This window comes from Bombina bombina, chromosome 1, assembly GCF_027579735.1.
Source record: "Bombina bombina isolate aBomBom1 chromosome 1, aBomBom1.pri, whole genome shotgun sequence".
Lineage (NCBI taxonomy): Eukaryota > Metazoa > Chordata > Amphibia > Anura > Bombinatoridae > Bombina > Bombina bombina.
Genome location: NC_069499.1, coordinates 1,126,898,653 through 1,126,917,409, shown reverse-complemented (window position 1 = coordinate 1,126,917,409; position 18,757 = coordinate 1,126,898,653). Strand labels below are relative to the sequence as shown.

The 18,757-nt window shown below is 43.1% G+C and overlaps 1 protein-coding gene across 1 annotated transcript in view; it reads left to right on the top strand.

Annotated features, from left to right (window-relative positions):
• The window catches only part of TOP2A (DNA topoisomerase II alpha), a 129,183-nt gene that overhangs the window by 97,887 nt on the left and 12,539 nt on the right, over positions 1 to 18,757 (top strand). The window contains exons 32-33 of the mRNA XM_053698397.1: positions 2,614 to 2,720; positions 15,553 to 15,687. Coding sequence (XP_053554372.1) covers positions 2,614 to 2,720; positions 15,553 to 15,687 — 242 coding nt within the window. The remainder of the gene's footprint in view (positions 1 to 2,613; positions 2,721 to 15,552; positions 15,688 to 18,757) is intronic.

Sequence of the window (18,757 nt, the reverse complement as noted above, 5' to 3'; positions counted from 1 at the left end):
GTACTGTCCTTCAAGTTGGAAACTCTAAGTTCCTTTCTTTCCTTGGTCCAAGAGGGTCAGTTCATGACAACCATAGACCTAAAGGATGCGTACCTTCTTGTTTCCAATCAACAAGGATCATCACAAGTTTCTGAGATGTGCCTTCTTTGACAATCATTTTCAGTTTGTGGCTCTTCCATTCGGCCTCACCACAGCTCCCAGAATTTTCTCAAAGGTTCTGTGGGCTCTATTGGCACTCATCCGGTCTCGGGGCTTCGCAGTGGTGCCGTATCTGGGTGACATTCTGGTTCAGGCGCCGTCCTTTAAACAAGCAAACTCTCATATGGAGACTTTGTTGTCCTTTTTTTTTTTTTTTTTTCGCTCCCACGGATGGAAGGGGAATCTGGGAAGAAGTTATCTGGTTCCAGCTACAAGGCTAGTGTTCTTAGGGACCATAATAGATTTTATGTCAATGAAAATATTCTGACAGAGGTCAGAAAATCCAAGATTTTCAACTCTTGCCTTTCACTCGGTCTTCTCCTTGGCCGTCAGTGGCTCAATGTATGGTGGTAATTGGTCTCTTAGCTTCCATGGACGACATACCGTTCGCTCTATTCCATCTCAGAGCTCTGCAGTTATGCATGCTAAGACAATGGAACGGGATCTATGCGTATCTGTCTCTGCAAATCGGGATCAGGCGACAAGACTCTTCTTGAGTGATTGTGACCACGGATGCCAGCCTGCTGGGTTGGGGAGAAGTCTGGGGCTCGTTGAAGGCTCAGGGTCTTTGGATTTTCATCCTAGAGCTGAGGGCGATCTTCAATACTCTACTGGCCTGTCCTCAGTTGGCTTTTAACTCGGTTTATCAGGTTCCAATCGGTCAACCTATCGGTGGCGTACATCATCGACCAGGGAGGAACTCTGAGTTCCTTGGCCCAAATTTTTCAGTGGGCAGAGACCCACAACTGCTGTCTAACGGCGATCCACATTCCAGGAGTGGACAAATTGGGAAGCAGTTTTTCTAAGCCAGACAGACTTTTCATCCCGGGGAATGGAAGCTCCATCTGGTGTTCTCCAGCTGGACCCTCAAGTGGGGGCAGCCGGAGCTGGTTCTCTTGGCATCTCGGCAGAATGCCAAGCTGCCGAAGTACGGATAGAAGTCAAGGGACCCTCAGGCCGCCCTGATAGATGCCATGGTGGTATCTTGGAATTTCAGTCTAGCATACTGGTTTCCCCTGTTCGCTCTACTTCCACGAGTCTCTGATCTAGCAGAAGAGGGTGTCAGTGATTCTCATAGCACCGGCATGGTCTTGCAGGATCTGGTATGCAGACCTAGTGAAAATGTCATCTTTTCCATCTTGGAGACTACCTCTGAGGAAGGACCTTCTTCAGGGTCCCTTCCTTCATCCAAATCTAGTTTCTCTGAAGCTGACTGCTTGGAGATTGAACGCTTAATTTTATCTAAGCGTGGGTTTTCAGACCCGGTCATTGAGTCCTTGATCCAGGCTCATTAGCCTGTGACAAAACTGATTTACCATAAGATATGGCGTAGATATCTGTATTGGTGTTCATCCAGAGGCTACTCTTGGAGTAGAGTCAGGATTCCTAGGATTTTGTCTTTTCTCCAGGAGGGTCTGGAGAAGTTTTTGCCAGTTGCCATTTCTTCTGCTCGGAGAGTCTCATAACTCTTGGCGTTGCAGTACGATTCCGCTTACCTTATATTTCCTTCTGATAAGGTGGTTTTGCTTACTAAGTTAGGTTTCCTTCCTAAAGTTGTTTCGGACAGGAATATTAATCAGAACATTGTTTCTCCTTTGTGTCCTAATCCTTCTTTTAAGGAGCGTTTGCTGCACCACCTAGATATGGTGCATGCGCTGATTTTGCAGGCGACTAGGACTTTCACCAGTCTTCTGCCTTGTCTGTTTCTCTGGGAAACTTAAGGGTCAGAAAGCTACGGCTGCTACTTCGCTCTGGCTGAACAGTATATTTCGTTTGCCCTATGAAACTGCTGGACAACAGACTCCTGAGTGAATCACGGCTCATTCCACAAGGGCTGTTTTTTCCTGGATTTTCAGAAATGAAGCTTCTGTGGAACAAAATTGCAAGGCTGCAACTTGGTTGTGTTTGCATACTTTTTCTAAATTTTATAATTTTTATACTTTTGCTTCGGCTGAGGCTTCCTTTGGGAGAAGGGTTCTTCAAGCAGTGGTGCCTTCTGTTTAGTTGCCTGTTTTGTCCCTCCCTTATCTGTGTCCTCTAGCTTAGGTATTGATTCCCAACATTAATTGGTCTGTGGATTCACTGTGTCATTAGAAAGAAAACCCACTGCCCGCCCTGTTTTTTTTTTTTTCAGACAGTTTTTTTGGTATATAAACCTCAGGCACCTTTGAACCTTGTGTTATTTCCTTTTTCTCCTTTCCCTTGGTCGAATGACTGGGGTTTGTGGGAAGGGAAGTGATACTTAACAGCTTTGCTGTGGAGCTCTTTGCATCCTCCTGCTGGCCCTATAAATTTTGTATGAAAAATTTATACTGCTCATTTTAAATTTAAGAGCGACATTCAATTCTTTTTATTATGCATTTGAGTATGCAATTCTACTGCATTTAAAGGTTCTTCAATATTTTGTTTTCATAGATCTAAAGTGATAAAAGCTGCAAGTCAAGAAGCCCAACCAAAGGCAGAGAAGACCAAGGCTGTAACGAGACCTGCAAGCCCACCTAAAGCACCAAATATTGAAAAGGGTATGTTTATACATTTATAAAAGTAAAAATACCAACAATCATTGCTTCAACAGAGCCCATAGTCTTTTGATGTAGTTGCCGCCACCCCACCCCACACACACTAAAACTTTCCTATGGCATCTATAGGTTTCATAGATGTTAGGACATAGATCCCATCTCTTTATTAGAAGAGCGAGAACATTAACCTTTATGTGCCACCTCTTTTCTTGGGGGTTTCTCAAAATTCTTTCCTTCGCTAAAAATGTTGCGTTTTTCTTCTATAAGATACGACGAGTCCGCGGATTCAGTGGGATATTATCCTCCGGCTAACAGGAAGTAGCAAAGAGCACCACAGCAGAGCTGTCTATATAGCTCCTCCCTTGACTCCACCCCCCAGTCATTCTCTTTGCCTACTCTAAGTACTAGGAAGGGTAAAGTGAAAGAGGTGATAAAATGTAAGTTTTTATTTTCTTCAAGCAAGAGTTTTTTATTTTAAATGGTATCGGTGTGTACTATTTTCCCTCCGGCAGCAGATAGATTATGACTTCTGCCTGGGGGCTGATGATCTTAGCAGTTGTCACTAAGATCCAGAGCAGTTCCCACAGCATGGCTGAGGAGTACTTAAACTTCAGTGTGAGGAACATTTTTCATGCTATAAGCAGTGAGGTATGTTCAGTAATTTTTTTTCTGGAGAGACTGGTATTTCAGAATTGGCGGACAGTATCCCCATGAGGGAAAGGGTAAGCAGTAATCCTCAAATATATAGAGGGGTATTACTGAGCTTGCATATATGGGCTTAGGAAAAATTGTTGACACTGAGTTTTGAATGTTTGTGGGTAAACGTTTACATAACTGGGAGTGCTGATAACGTTTTTATGTGAGGCGTTTTTCATGCTTATTGAGAGGGTACACATGGCTTTCATTTTGGGTTTATGAACCCACAAGGCTAGTTTTTAGACCGCTCTAGTGTGGTTCATTTGGGCTGAGACATCGAGTGAGATGGGTGGGGCCTATTTTCGCTCCTCAATTGCGCAGCTGTTTTTGTCAAACAAGCAGCAAGCTCCAACTACGGTGGGCCCTTGTGAGCTGTATTGGGCCAAATCGAAGCTTTAACCCGGTTTTGCAGACCCCTGAGAAGAGAATCAGGTTATGCCATCTAATTCTCCCCAAGTGCAACAACAGTTAACGCCCGCACAAGCGACGCCAAATACTAGTGCGTCTAATACTTTCACCCTGCAAGATATGGCTGCAGTTATGTCTACTACCCTCACTGAGGTTTTATCTAAACTGCCTGGGTTGCGGGGGAAGCGCAGTAGGTCCGGTGTTTTTTTTTTTTTTTTTTTTTTATGGTGGTTACAGTTCCTATGTATTTTTACTCCGGTGTAGGAGAAGTTACGCCCACGATGGGCGGGGCCTCATTTTCGTGCGCTGTTTGTTTACTGCGCAGTTTTCAGCCGACTGAGATGGGTGTTCATGTAGCTCTACTACCACATGTCTTCTTGAACAATCAGACAGGCGGTTGTAGAGTGTTTGAGCTCCTGTGTCCAGATCGTGCTTCTCATCTAATAAGCAGTCAAGTGTTCCGGTCAGGGAGCGAGTCTGGTGGCAGGTAGAGTTGCTGAGGTATATAGGTGTCAGTTTGTAGTTTTTATTTATCTATTGGGAAAGTTTTTCTGTTTCTCAGTAAAAAAAACTTGCGGTTTTAAAGTTTAAAAAGACAGTAACTTTTCTTTTTTGACCTTTTTTTTCTGTCATCAAAAATGTTAATTATTTGCTTTGGCCATATGTAATTTATCTTCTTAAGGAGACAAGGTTTTTTATTCATATTCTTAAAGAGACAGTAACGTTTTTAAAAAAAGATTTATACTTTTGTATTTGAGTATGGACATAGAAGCAGTGCAAAATGTTACTTGCTCCATGTGTTTGGATGCTAATGTGGAACCAATCCCTTTCTGTCCGTCCTGTATTGAGGGCTTTGTTATAAGGAAAAGATTTTTCATAAACATAATTTTTCAAAGGCTTCTGAGGACTCTAATGATGAGATGAAGAGTATGCCACAGCTGTCTCCCCAAGCGTCCCAAGATTTAACGCCCGCACAAGCAGTGCCCTGTACTTCTGCTCTAGCTCCTGCTGGAGTTACCTAAAAGGACATAGCTGCGCTTATGTCTTCTACAATTTCTGATGCGTTATCTGCCTTTCCTATGTTACAAGGCAAACGTAAGAGGAAGGACAACCATGTTGTCAGTGAGGTTTCTGATGCAATGGTGGCAATCTCCAATGTACCCTCCCAGGGAACTGAGTTCGAGGATATGGAGGTTCTATCAGAAGGCGAAATTTCAGATTCAAAAAGTTAATTACCTTTGACTGATTCGGAGGTTGTATCTTTCAGGTTTAAACTAGAACTCCTCAGTCTGTTGCTCAGGGAGGTTTTGGTGACTTTAGACTGTGACTCGACAGTGGTAGTCGTTCCTGAGAAGTTGAGTAAATTGGACAGATATTTTGAGGTTCCTTCTTACTCAGACATTTTTCCAGTACCTAAATGAACTTCGGAGATTATTTCAAAGGAATGGGGGAGACCAGGTATTCCTTTTTCCCCATCTCCTATTTTTCAAAAGATGTTTTCTATAGCGGCCGCTTTTAGGGAAACTTGGCAGACAGTTCCTAAGGTGGAAGGAGCTATTTCCACCCTAGCCAAGTGAATGACTATTCCCATTGAGGATAGCTGTGCTTTTAAAGATTCCATGGACAAGAAGTTGGAGGATCTACTTAAAACGATTTATGTTCACCAGGGTCTGCTATTGCAGCCGGCTGCGTGCATTGCTACGGTCACTAGTGCAGCAGCTTATTGGTTTGATGCTCTGTCAGTCTCTCAGAACGGAGACCACTTTAGAGGAGATCAGGATAGGATTAAGGCTCTAAAGTTAGCTAATGCTTTTATTACAGATGCTTCTCTGCAAATTACTAAATTGGCAGCTAAGAGTTCAGGGTTTTCTATCCTAGCCCGTAGAGCATTATGGTTAAAACCCTGGTCTGCGGATGTGTCCTCCAAGTCTATACTTCTGGCAATTCCTTACAAGGGTAAGACCTTGTTTGGACCGGGTCTGAAGGAAATTGTCTCTATCACAGGAGGCAAGGGTCATCTCCTTCCTCAGGATAAGAGAAATAAACAGAAAGGACAAAGTAATTTTCGTTCCTTTAAAAAATTTCAAGGGAAATTCTTTCCCTTCGTCCTCTAAACGGGAAGGGAACTATTCGCAATCTAAGTCTACTTTGAGACCCAATCAGTCTTGGAACAAGGGTAAACAATCCAAGAAGCCTGCTGTTCATTCCAAAATAGCATGAAGGGCAGTCATTCTTCGTTCAGGCTTGGGTTTGGGACGTTCAGGATCCCTGGGCAGTAGAAATAGTGTCTCTGGGATACAAACTGGAATTCAAAAGCTTTCCTCCCAGAGGAAGATTTCTTCTTTCAAGATTATATCTGCAAACCAGATAGAGGCATTCTTACATTGTGTAAGAGACCTCTCCTCCTTGAGAGTAATTGTTCCAGTTCACGGACAGGGTTTTTATTCAAATCTGTTTATTGTTCCCAAAAAAAGAGGGAACCTTCAGACCTATATTAGACCTCAAGAGTCTAAACAAGTTTCTCAAAATTCCTTCATTCAAAATGGAAACCATTCGTACCATTTTTCCATCGATCCAGGAGGGCCAATTTATGACGACAGTGGATTTAAAGGATGAATATCTACACGTTCCTATCCACAGGGATCATCGCAAGTTCCTGAGGTTTGCCTTTCTGGACAAACACTTTCATTTTGTGGCTCTTCCTTTCGGTCTGGCCACGGCACCCAGAATTTTTTCACAAGTTCTAGGGTCTCTGCTGGTGGTTCCAAGACCGCGGGGCATTGCGGTGGCGCCTTATCTGGGCGATATTCTGATCCAGGTGCCAGCTTATCAACAAGATCTCATACCGACATTGTGCTATCCTTCCTGAGAACTTACAGGTGGAAGGTAAATCTGGAAAAGAGTTCCTTAATCCCGAAGACAAGGGTGACTTTCTTGGGAACTCTGATTCTATATCTATGAAGATTTTTCTGACAGAGGTCAGGAAATCATATTCTAGATACCTGTCAAGTCAATCAGTCCAATCCTCGACCGTCAGTGGCAATGGACACCATCTTGTTTGCTCGTTTTCACCTCAGGCCTCTGCAGTTAAACAGTGGAATGGAGATTATGCATACTTGTCTCCTCAAATATCCCTGGATCAGGAGACGGACTCTCTTCAAGGGTGGTTGTCTCTGGATCATCTATCCCAGGGAACCTGCTTTTGAAGACCTTCCTGGGTGATTGTGACAAGACGCCAGTCTTTTAGGGTGGAGAGCTGTCTGGGGTTCCCTAAAGGCTCAGGGAGTGTGGACTCAGGCAGAATCTGTCCTTCCTATCAACATCCTTGAACTGAGAGCGATCTTCAATGCTCGCCTGGCCTCAGTTGACTGCGGCTCAATTCATAAGATTCCAGTCGGACAACATAACGACAGTGGCTTACATCAATCATCAATGAGGAACGATGAGTTCCTTAGCGATGACAAAGGTAGCCAAGATAATCTGGTGGGTGGAGGCCCACTCTTGCCAACTGTCGGCGATCCACATCCCGGGGGGGGTGGACAACTGGGAGGCGGATTTTCTGAGCAGGCAGACCTTTCATCCGCCAGAGTGGGAACTTCATCCATCCGGAGGTGTTCTCCAACCTGATTCTCAAATGGGGTCGGCTGGAATTGGATCTCATGGCATCTCGCCAGAATACCAAGCTTCCGAGATATGGATCGAGGTCCAGGGATCCCCAGGCGGAACTGATACTCTCTGGCAGTTCCTTGGTCCTTCAATCTTGCATACCTGTTTCCTACCTTTCCGCTTCTTCCTCTCTCTTTTTAGCTGAAGAGTATCATCCATTTTGCATATGAGACTGCTGGGCAGCAGCCTCCTGAAAGAATTACTGTTCATTCCACTAAGGCTGTTGCTTCCTCATGTGCATTCAAAAATGAAGCTTCTGTAGATCAGATTTGCAAGGCTGCAACTTGGTCCTCTCCACACTTTTTCTAAATTTTACAAATTTGATACTTTTGCTGAGGCTGTTTTTGGGAGACAGGTTCTTCAAACAGTGGTGCCTTCCGTTTAAGGATGAAAATCCGTGGACTCATCGTGTCTTTAAAAAGAAAATTTATGCTTAACTGATAAATTTGTTTCTTTTTAGACAGAGTCCACGGTCCGCCCTCTACTCTGAGACAGGTTATTCATTTCTCTTGTAAGATGGAACAAAAAAAGACAGCGCCTCATAGTGCAAATAAATTTTAAAAAAAGGAGGGGTGTGCAATCACATCAGAGAACGTCAAATGTAGATATACTCACAAGAGCATTGGCACCCTTAGCGAAAAAGGTGCAAATGTGCAGGCTGACGTTTAATAATAGAAATCCAGGTTCCCACCGATGCAGCCGTGGACTCTCCTCCGCAGTCTAAGGCAGAATTCTCTGGAGCCGTGCTGTATGGGAGAAGACAGGCAAATCTCCCCTGCGTGTGAACCAACCGGCACCCGGGTCGGTGTTTGAGATGGACAGTTCCCAATGAAAATAATCTGTCAGTGACAGAATGACTTGGCATTATTATTGTTGCATTTTATACTTTTTTTTTCTATTTTTTTCACTAGTTTGTTGCTCTATTGCTTTATTTGTGTGTATTGTCAATGACATTTATGTGATACTTTATAGTTACACAAAAATTGGTATTCCACAGATTGACACATTCTTTGGTACAGCAAAAGAACACCTATCACTGTTTTATTTTATATGTTCTATAGCACACTCTACATTAGTAGCTGACAACACTACTTCAATTTTATTCGCTCCACACTTGGTTTCACTCCACTTTCATTGATTTGTTTGCCCTCATATGATCACACCTCTTCAATACATATTTTAGACCCAGTTTTTTACCAATTTTCTAATTTCTCTTTTTGATTTATTTGGCGCACTCTATTACCATTTCTATGGTTAATTCCTCTTGTAAAATGTATCAAGTCCACGGATTTATCCATACTTGTGGGATATTCTCCTTCCCTACAGGAAGTGGCAAAGAGAGCAGCCACAGCAGAGCTGTCTATATAGCTCCTCCCTTGGCTCCACCCCCCAGTCATTCTCTTTGCCTACTCTAAGTAACTAGGAAGGGTAAAGTGAGTGTGGTAACAAAAATTTTAGTTTTTATTTTCTCAAGCAAAAGTTTAATTTTAAATGGTACCGGTGTGTACTATTTACTCTGGCAGAAAAGAGATGAAGATTTCTGCAAGGAGGATGATGATCTTAGCACTTTGTAACTAAGATCCACTGCTGTTCTCACAAGGGCTGAAGAGTATAGGAAAACTTCAGTTGGGGGAACGGTTTGCAGGCTAAACTGCATTGAGGTATGTTCAGTCTATTTTTTTTCTAGACAGACTGTGATAATTCTAGAAAAGGCTGACAGTATCCCCGTGAGGGAAGGATAAGCTGTATTCAGACACATAGTAGGAATCCCAGCTTGCATTAAGGGCTCATTAGTTACTGGTGACACTGATAGGAAAAAATGTTTTTGTTTATAAAAAATGCAATTATAACGTATTTTGAGGGGCTTTAAGGGGTCATTGTGGCTGGTTTAAGGGTTTTTAACCCACATGGCTAGTTTAAGAAACACTGTTGTGTTTCTTTTAGGCCCCATAACATCGAGTGAGGTGGGAGGGGCCTATTTTCAGGCCTCAGTTGTGCAGTTTCTTTTCCTCAGACACATCAAGCTGCTTCTCCAGAGGTTCCTACTGTGTTTAAGGGCTGTAAAGAAGTTTTTTTTCCCCACAAATCGTTCCTAAAGGGCAGGTGGGCAAGGTGCTGAAAGTTTAACCGTTTGACGTTTTGTCAATCCGATTTTTACATTAAGGGGTTAATTGTTTATTTGCATAGCTGTGCAAAGTTACTAAGGCTTTATGATGCTACTGTAAAAATTTTGTTGAGTTTACTACTTTTTTACACTTTTGCAGAGTTTGTGCAGCTTTTTTTCTCTTAAAGGCACGGTACAGTTTTTTTCTAAGTGTTTGCTTTGATTAAAGTGTTTTCCAAGCTTGCTTGTTACATTACTAGCCTGTTTAACATGTCTGACACCAAGGAAAATCCTTGTTCAATGTGTTTAGAAGCCATTGTGGAACCCCCTCTTAGAATGTGTCCCACTTGCACTGATATGTCTAAATTATAAAGTGCCTATTTTTGCACTTAAAAATATTACAATAGATGAATCTCAGACAGAAGAGAATGAGGGTTTGCCACCTAGCTCTCCCCAAGTGTCACAACCAGTAACGCCCGCGCAAGTGACGCTAAGTACCTCTAGTGAGTCGAATTAATTTACTTTACAAGACATGGCCACAGTTATGAATACAACCCTCACAGAGGTTTTATCTAAACTGCCTGGGTTAAGAACAAATGCTGAGCCGTCTGACGCTTTAGTAGCCATATCCGATATACCCTCACAATGTTCTGAAGTAGGGGTAAGGGATTTGTTATCTGAGGGAGAAATTTCTGATTCAGGAAAGACACTCCCTCAGACAGATTCTGATATGACGGCCTTTAAATTTAAGCTTGAACACCTCCCCTTAACTCAGGGAGGTATTAGTGACTCTAGATGATTGTGACCCTATAGTGGTCCCAGAGAAATTGTGTAAAATGGACAAATACTTAGAGGTTCCTGTTTACACTGATGGTTTTTCCAGTCCCTAAGAGAATTGTGAATATTGTTACTAAGGAGTGGGATAGACCAGGTATTCCGTTCGCTCCCCCTCCTGTTTTTAAGAAAATGTTTCCCATATCTGACACCATGCGGGACTCGTGGCAGACGGTCCCTAAGGTGGAGGTAGCTATTTCTACTCTTGCTAAGCATACAACTATACCTATCGAAGACAGTTGTGCTTTCAAAGATCCTATGGATAAAAAATTTGAGTGTCTCCTGAAGAAAATTTTTGTTCATCAAGGTTTTCTTCTCCAACCTATTGCGTGCATTGTTCCTGTAACTACTGCAGCTGCTTTCTGGTTTGAGGCTGTAGAAGAGGCTCTTCAGATGGAGACTCCATTAGAGGATATTATGGATAGAATTAAGGCCCTTAAGTTGGCTAATTCTTTCATTACAGATGCCGCTTTCCAACTGGCTAAATTAGCGGCAAAGAATTCAGGTTTTGCCATTTTTGCACGCAGGGTGCTATGGCTTAAGTCCTGGTCTGCTGATGTGTCATCAAAATCTAAACTTATGAACATCCCTTTCAAAGGAAAGACCCTATTCGGGCCTGAACTGAAAGATTATTTCAGACATCACTGGAGGGAAAGGCCATGCCCTCCCTCAGGATAAAACAAATAAAATGAGGACCAAGCAATATAATTTTCGTTCCTTTCGGAACTTCAAGGGTGGTCTGCTTCAGCTTCCTCTGCTGCAAAGCAAGAGGGGAATTTTGCCCAATCCAAGTCAGTCTGGAGACCTAACCAGGCTTGGAACAAGGGTAAACAGGCCAAGAAGCCTGCAGCTGCCTCTAAGACAGCATGAAGGGGTAGCCCCTGATCCGGGACCGGATCTAGTGGGGGGCAGACTCTCTCTCTCTCTCTCTCTCTCTTCGCTCAGGCAAGAGATGTTCACGATTCCTGGGCTTTAGAAATTGTGTCCCAGGGATATCTTCTGGACTTCAAAGACTCCCCCCCCCCCCCCCCCCCCCCCCTCCAAAAGGGGAGATTTCACATTTCTCAATTGTCTACAAACCAGACAGAGAGGTGTTCTTACGCTGTGTAGAAGACCTACATACCATGGGAGTGATCCGCCCAGTTCCAAAAGCGGAACAAGAGCTAGGGTTTTACTCAAACCTGTTTGTGGTTCCCAAAAAAGAGGGAACTTTCAGACCAATCTTGGATCTCAAAATTCTAAACAAATTCCTCAGAGTACCATCATTCAAGATGGAGACTATTCGGACTATTCTGCCTTTGATCCAGGAGGGTAAATATATGACTACCGTGGACTTAAAGGATGCGTATCTACACATCCCTATTCAGAGATCATCATCAATTCCTCAGATTCGCCTTTCTGGACAGGCATTACCAGTTTGTGGCCCTTCCCTTCGGGTTGGCCACGGCTCTCAGAATTTTCACAAAGGTGCTAGGGTCCCTTTTGGCGGTTCTAAGACCGCGGGGCATAGCAGTGGCGCCTTATCTAGACGACATCTTAATTCGGGCGTCGACTTTCCAGCTAGCCAAGTCTCACACGGACATCGTGTTGGCTTTTCTGAGATCTCACGGGTGGAAGGTGAACATAAAAAAAAGAGTTCTCTCTTCCCTCTCACAAGAGTTTCCTTCCTAGGGACTCTGATAGACTCGGTAGAAATGAAAATATTTCTGACTGAGGTCAGAAAATCAAAACTCTTAACCACTTGCCGAGCTCTTCATTCCATTCCTCGGCCATCAGTAGCTCAGTGTATAGAGGTAATCGGACTAATGGTAGCGGCAATGGACATAGTTCCTTTTGCCGCCTACACCTCAGACCACTGCAACTATGCATGCTCAAACAGTGGAATGGGGATTATGCAGATTTATCTCAACTGCATCTGGACCAGGAGACCAGAGATTCTCTTCTCTGGTGGTTGTCTCAGGACCACCTGTCTCAGGGAATGTGTTTCCGCAGGCCAGGGTGGCTCATAGTAACAGATGCCAGCCTGCTAGGCTGGGGTGCAGTCTGGAACTCCCTGAAAGCACAGGGCTTATGGTCTCGGGAGGAAACTCTCCTCCCGATAAACATTCTAGAACTGAGAGCGATATTCAATGTGCTCCAGGCGTGGCCTCAGCTAGCTGCGGCCAAATTCATCAGATTTCAGTCGGACAGCATCACGACTGTAGCTTATATCAATCACCAAGGAGGAACACTGAGTTCTCTAGCGATGATGGAGGTAACCAAAATAATCAGATGGGTGGAAGATCACTCTTGCCATCTCTCAGCAATCCATATCCCAGGGGTAGAGAACTGGGAGGCGGATTTCCTAAGTCGTCAGACTTTTCATCCGGGGGAGTGGGAGCTCCATCCGGAGGTATTTGCCCAGCTGACTCAGCTATGGAGCACACTAGAATTGGATCTGATGGCGCCCCGTCAGAATACCAAACTTCCTTGTTACGGGTCCAGGTCCCGGGATCCCCAGGCGGTACTGATAGATGCTCTAGCAGTGCCTTGGTCCTTCAATCTGGCCTATGTATTTCCACCATTTCCTCTCCTCCCATGTCTGGTTGCTAGAATCAAGCAGGAGAGAGCTTTGGTGATTCTGATAGCACCTGCGTGGCCACGCAGGACTTGGTATGCAGACCTAGTGGACATGTCATCGGTTCCACCGTGGTCTCTGCCAATGAGGCAGGACCTTCTAATCCAAGGTCCATTCACGCATGCAAGTCTAATTTCTCTGCGTCTGACTGCTTGGAGATTGAACGCCTGATTCTATCAAAGCGTGGTTTCTCCGAGTCGGTCATTGATACCCTGATTCAAGCTAGAAAGCCTGTCAACAGGAAGATTTATCATAAGACTTGGCGCAAATATTTTTATTGGTGTGAATCAAAGGGTTACTCATGGAGTAAGATTAGGATTCCTAGAATATTATCTTTTCTCCAAGAAGGATTGGAGAAGGGATTGTCGGCTAGTTCCTTAAAGGGACAAATATCTGCTTTGTCTATTCTTTTACACAAACGTCTGGAAGATATCCCAGACATTCAAGCATTTAGTCAGGCCTTGGTCCGGATCAAGCCTGTATTTAAACCTGTTGCTCCACCATGGAGCCTAAACTTAGTTCTTCAAGGGGTTCCGTTAGAAGCTTAATATCTATGGAATGCATAGGTTCAATCTTGGAAAGTTTTGTTTTTAGTAGCTATCTCTTCGTCTCGAAGAGTTTCTGAGTTATATGCTTTACAGTGTGACTCACCTTACCTTGTTTTCCATGCAGATAAGGTGGTTTTGCGTACCAAACCTGGGTTTCTTCCTAAGGTTGTTTCTAATAGGAATATCAATCAGGAGATTGTTGTTCCTTCACTGTGTGCTAATCCTTCATCAATCTTGTGGTTCGTGCTTTAAAGTTCTACTTACAAGCAACTAAAGATTTCCGTCAAACATCTTCATTGTTTGTTGTTTATTCTGGTAAACGGAAAGGTCAAAATGCTACGGCTACCTCTTTCCTTTTGGCTGAAAAGCATCATCCGTTTGGCTTATGAGACTGCTGGCCAGCAGCCTCCTGAGAATTACTGCTCATTCTACTAGAGCAGTAGCTTCCACATGAGCTTTTAAAAATGAGGCTTCTGTTGAACAGATTTGTAAGGCGGCGACTTGGTATTCGCTTCTTACTTTTTCCAAATTTTACAAATTCAATACTTTTGCTTCTTCGGAGGCTATTTTTGGGAGAGAGGTTCTACAATCAGTGGTGCTTTCTGTTTAAGGTACCTGTCTTGTCCCTCCCTTCATCTGTGTCCTAAAGCTTTGGTATTGGTATCCCACAAGTATGGATGAATCCGTGGACTCGATACATCTTACAAGAGAAAACATAATTTATGCTTACCTGATAAATTTATTTCTCTTGTGATGTATCGAGTCCACGGCCCGCCCTGTTTATTAAGACAGGCAATATATTTTTATTTAAAAAAAACTTCAGTCACCACTGCACCCTATAGTTTCTCCTCTTTCTTCCTAGCCTTCGGTCGAATGACTGGGGGGTGGAGCTAAGGGAGGAGCTATATAGACAGCTCTGCTGTGGGTGCTCTCTTTGCCACTTCCTGTAGTGAAGGAGAATATCCCACAAGTATAGATGAATCCGTGGACTCGATACATCACAAGAGAAATAAATTTATCAGGTAAGCATAAATTGTTTTTTATAATCTTCAGACACCTCTGCACCTTGGCTTTTCCTTTCTCTTCCTAACTTCAGTCGAATGACTGGAGAGGGAGGGGAGGAGCTATATATAGCAGCTCTGCTGTGGTGCTCTTTGCCTCCTCCTGCTGACCAGGAGGTGAAATCCCACACGTAAAGATGAAAATCCGTGCACTCATCGTGTCTAAAAAGAAACAAATTTATCAGGTAAGCATACATTTTCTTTTCTGCAATAATAAAATTAGGGAGGGGTGTGTGTGAAAGTTCATTCTATTTAAGTATATTAACCTTTAAAAGAATAAACATTTTTAAAGGGACAGTCTACTCTAAAGTTCTTCTGGTTTAAAGATGGATAATTCCTTTTATTACCCATTCCCCAGTTTTATGTAACCAACATGGTTATATTAACACATTTTTTTACCTCTGATTAGCTTGTATCGAAGCCTCTGCTGACTGCCCACTTTAATATTTTTTGACAAACTGGCAATTTAACCAATCAGTGCGTACTCCACAGGAGTGAGCACAATGTTATCTTTATGGCGCACACACACAAACTAGCAATGTCTAGCTGTGAAACATTCAAAATGCACTTGGGAGCCTTAAAAGACATAGAAATTAACATGAGCCTACCTAGGTTTAGCTTTCAACTAAGAATACAAAGAGAAATTGGAAAGTTGTTTAAAATTGCGTGCGTTCTGAATCATGAGTTAAATTTTGACAAGCTGTCCCTTTAAAGAAATGTCTTCCAGGATGTTTTTGTGAAATTTGTCTAACACTATTCGGAAAATCAAATAACCCTCAATTTTCTCAGCTAAATTTCATGAAAATGATGCAAAAGATTACTGTCCCTATAAGACCATGTGTAGGCTATACTAAATATTTCTAAACTTATTTTCTTTTCTTTTTTTTCTTTTTTTTTTTAGTTACCTCAATTGAAATTGATAGTGAAGATGAGGCTCTGGTCAAGACAAGCATGCCAGCGTTCTCTAGTGCCCCAGCGGCTACAGAAAAGCCTGCACCAAAGAAGCGCAGCAGAAAACCTACTGTCAACAAAAATGGTATGATTCCATGCATGGATAGCTGGCTAAATACTATTTCTTATACAAGATATGACGAGTCCACGGATTTCATCCTTATGGAATATCGCCTCCTGGTCAGAAGGAGGAGGCAAAGAGCACCACAGCAGAGCTGTGATATATATATAGATATAGATATATATATAGATATAGATAGATATATATATATATATATATATCTTCCCTCCCACTCCAGTCATTCTCTTTGCCTGCGTTAGTGATAGGAGAGAGGTAAAGTGAGGTGTTAGTTTAGATTCTTCAATCAAGAGATTTTTTATTTTTAAATGGTGCCAGTGTGTACTATTTTACTCAGGGTACAGCTATGGAGTCTGTGCAGATCACATCCATTCCTCTGACTCCCAGTCTAAAGGGGTGCTTCCCTGATGCATATGGTCTTAGCAGATTTTATCTAAGACCCAGTTTGTTCCCACAGATTCCTGGAGGAGGAGGACCTCTTGCAGTGTGGGACAAGTCATGTTACTCAACATGGAGGTATGTGCAGTCTTTTTTACTTTCTGTGACACCTAGTACCTGAGAAAGGATTGTCTTTTCCCTCTGTAAGCTGGCCTATGTCTGTGTCCTACTATACACGGGTCTGAAGGCTATCATTATTGGGCATATGACATAATGAATATATGGGGTGCGTTAGTAATGTGTTTTTATCACACTATTTAACCCTTTCATGTGTGGGCTGACGCTGGGGACGTATTGGAGTAGTGCACTCCAGATAACGTTATTTTTAATACACTTGCGGCAGTGATTTCATAGGCGTTGTGAAATTGACCGGGGAACTGGCTTTAATGTTTGGCACTTTTATAAGGTGCAACGTTTACTCTGGCGGCTCCATTTTTGTTTCTTAAAAAGCTACTGTAATAAGCTGCGCAGGAGTTTCGCTCTGGCACGCCCACAATGGGCGGGGCTGTCCTTCGCGCGCTAGGAGAAGCAGCGCAGTGTCTTCCTGGGAGTCGCATGGATACTTGTCTCCAGTGTTTGTCTGGACCGCATGGGTAGTTAGAACTCAGTCGGTTTAGACACTCTGCTACACGGGTGACGTTTGTCTCAGAGAGGGGGCAGGTAGGCACCGCAGCAGAGCTGTGGCGAGGTGTTTAAATTTAAGGTGTACAGTTATCATTAAGTTGGTTAACTGTTCTTGGGATACGTATAATTACGACATTTAGTTTTCAAAAGCCAAAATTACAAGAATTTTTTTGTACAGTGTGCTGAGCAAAAGATTTTACTATTTTTAAGGCACACTTTTTATTTTTATTTTACAACGGTATAAAAAGTGTATTACATAACTGAATAACATTTTGTGTGTTTTTCTATGGATGATCTTGATGCCAGTATGTTTCATGTGTTTAATGCCATTGTGGAACCCCTGCTTACTTTTTGTACCTCATGCACTGAGAGGGCATTGCAATATAAAGAACAGATATTCTTTAATAAAGATATACCTAAGGATGTTTCTCAGGCTGATGAGACTCGGGGTATGCCGCTACTTTCTCCCCAAGCGTCCCAACCTTAAACCGCCCACTCAAGTGACGCTGCGTTCCTCTAACGCGTCCAATTCATTTACTCTGCAGGATATGGCTTCAGTTATGTCATCTACCCTTACAGAAGTTTTGTCTAAGTTGCCAGTGTTACAGTGAAAACCAGCAGGACAGAAGCCCTTGTTGTCCCTGCGACTTCTGATGCCTTGATGGCTCTCTGATGTACCCTCCCAGGGCTCTGAATTGGGGGGTAGGGAGAACCTGTCTGAGGGGGAACTATCTGACTCAGGAAGTGCTTTACCCCATGCACATTTGGATGTCATGTCTTTCAGATTTAAACGAATACCTCCGTCTGTTGCTGCGGGAGGTTTTGATGGCTCTGGACGACTGTGACTCTTTTGGTACCGCCAGAGAAATTGTGTAAGATGGACAAATACTTAGAAGTTCCTTCTTCTTCTGATGTCTTTCCAGTTCCTAAGAGAATTTCGGAAATTGTTACACTGTGGGAAAGACCGGGTATCCCGTTCTCACCTTCCCCTATTTTTAAGAAAATGTACCCTTTAGCTGACAACGTTCGGGACTCTTGGCAAACTATCCCTAAGGTGGAGGGAGCTGTTTCTACCATGGCTAAGCGTACAACTATCCCTATTGAGCACAGTTGTGCTTTCAAAGACCCTATGGATAAAAAGTTTGAGGGTCTTCTAAAGAAACTTTTTGTTCATCAATGTTTTCTATTACCACTGACGGCCTGCATTGTGCCAGTCACAACTGCTGCATTTTGGTTTGACGCCTTAGAAGAGTCTCTTAAGACCGAGACTTCTTTAGAGGAATTAATGGATAGAATTAAGGCCCTTAAGCTGGCTAATTATTTTGTTATGGATGCCGCCTTTCAGATCGCCACATTGGCGGCTAAGAATGCATGATTTTCCATTTTAGCGCGCAGAGCCTTATGGTTAAAATCTTGGTCTGCGTATGTGTCCTCTAAATCCAAGCTTTTGGCTATTCCTTTCAAAGGAAAGACCCTGTTCGGGCCTGACTTGAAAGAGATCATTTCTGACATTACGGGAGGTAAGGGTAATTTCTCCTGTTAAGTGTAGTCAGTCCACGGGTCATCCATTACTTATGGGATATTAACTCCTCCCCAACAGGAAGTGCAAGAGGATCACCCAAGCAGAGCTGCTATATAGCTCCTCCCCTCTACGTCATACCCAGTCATTCTCTTGCACCCAACTAATAGATAGGATGTGTGAGAGGACTGTGGTTATTAAACTTAGTTCTTAACGTTTTACAGGGTGTTCCGTTTGAACCCCTTCATTCCATTGATATCAAGCTGTTATCTTGGAAAGTTCTGTTTCTAATGGCTATTTCCTCGGCTCGTAGAGTCTCTGAGTTATCGGCTTTACATTGTGATTCTCCTTATCTGATTTTTCATTCAGACAAGGTAGTTCTGCGTACTAAACCTGGGTTCTTACCTAAGGTAGTCACTAACAAGAATATCAATCAAGAGATTGTTGTTCCATCATTGTGCCCTAACCCTTCTTCAAAGAAGGAACGACTTCTAC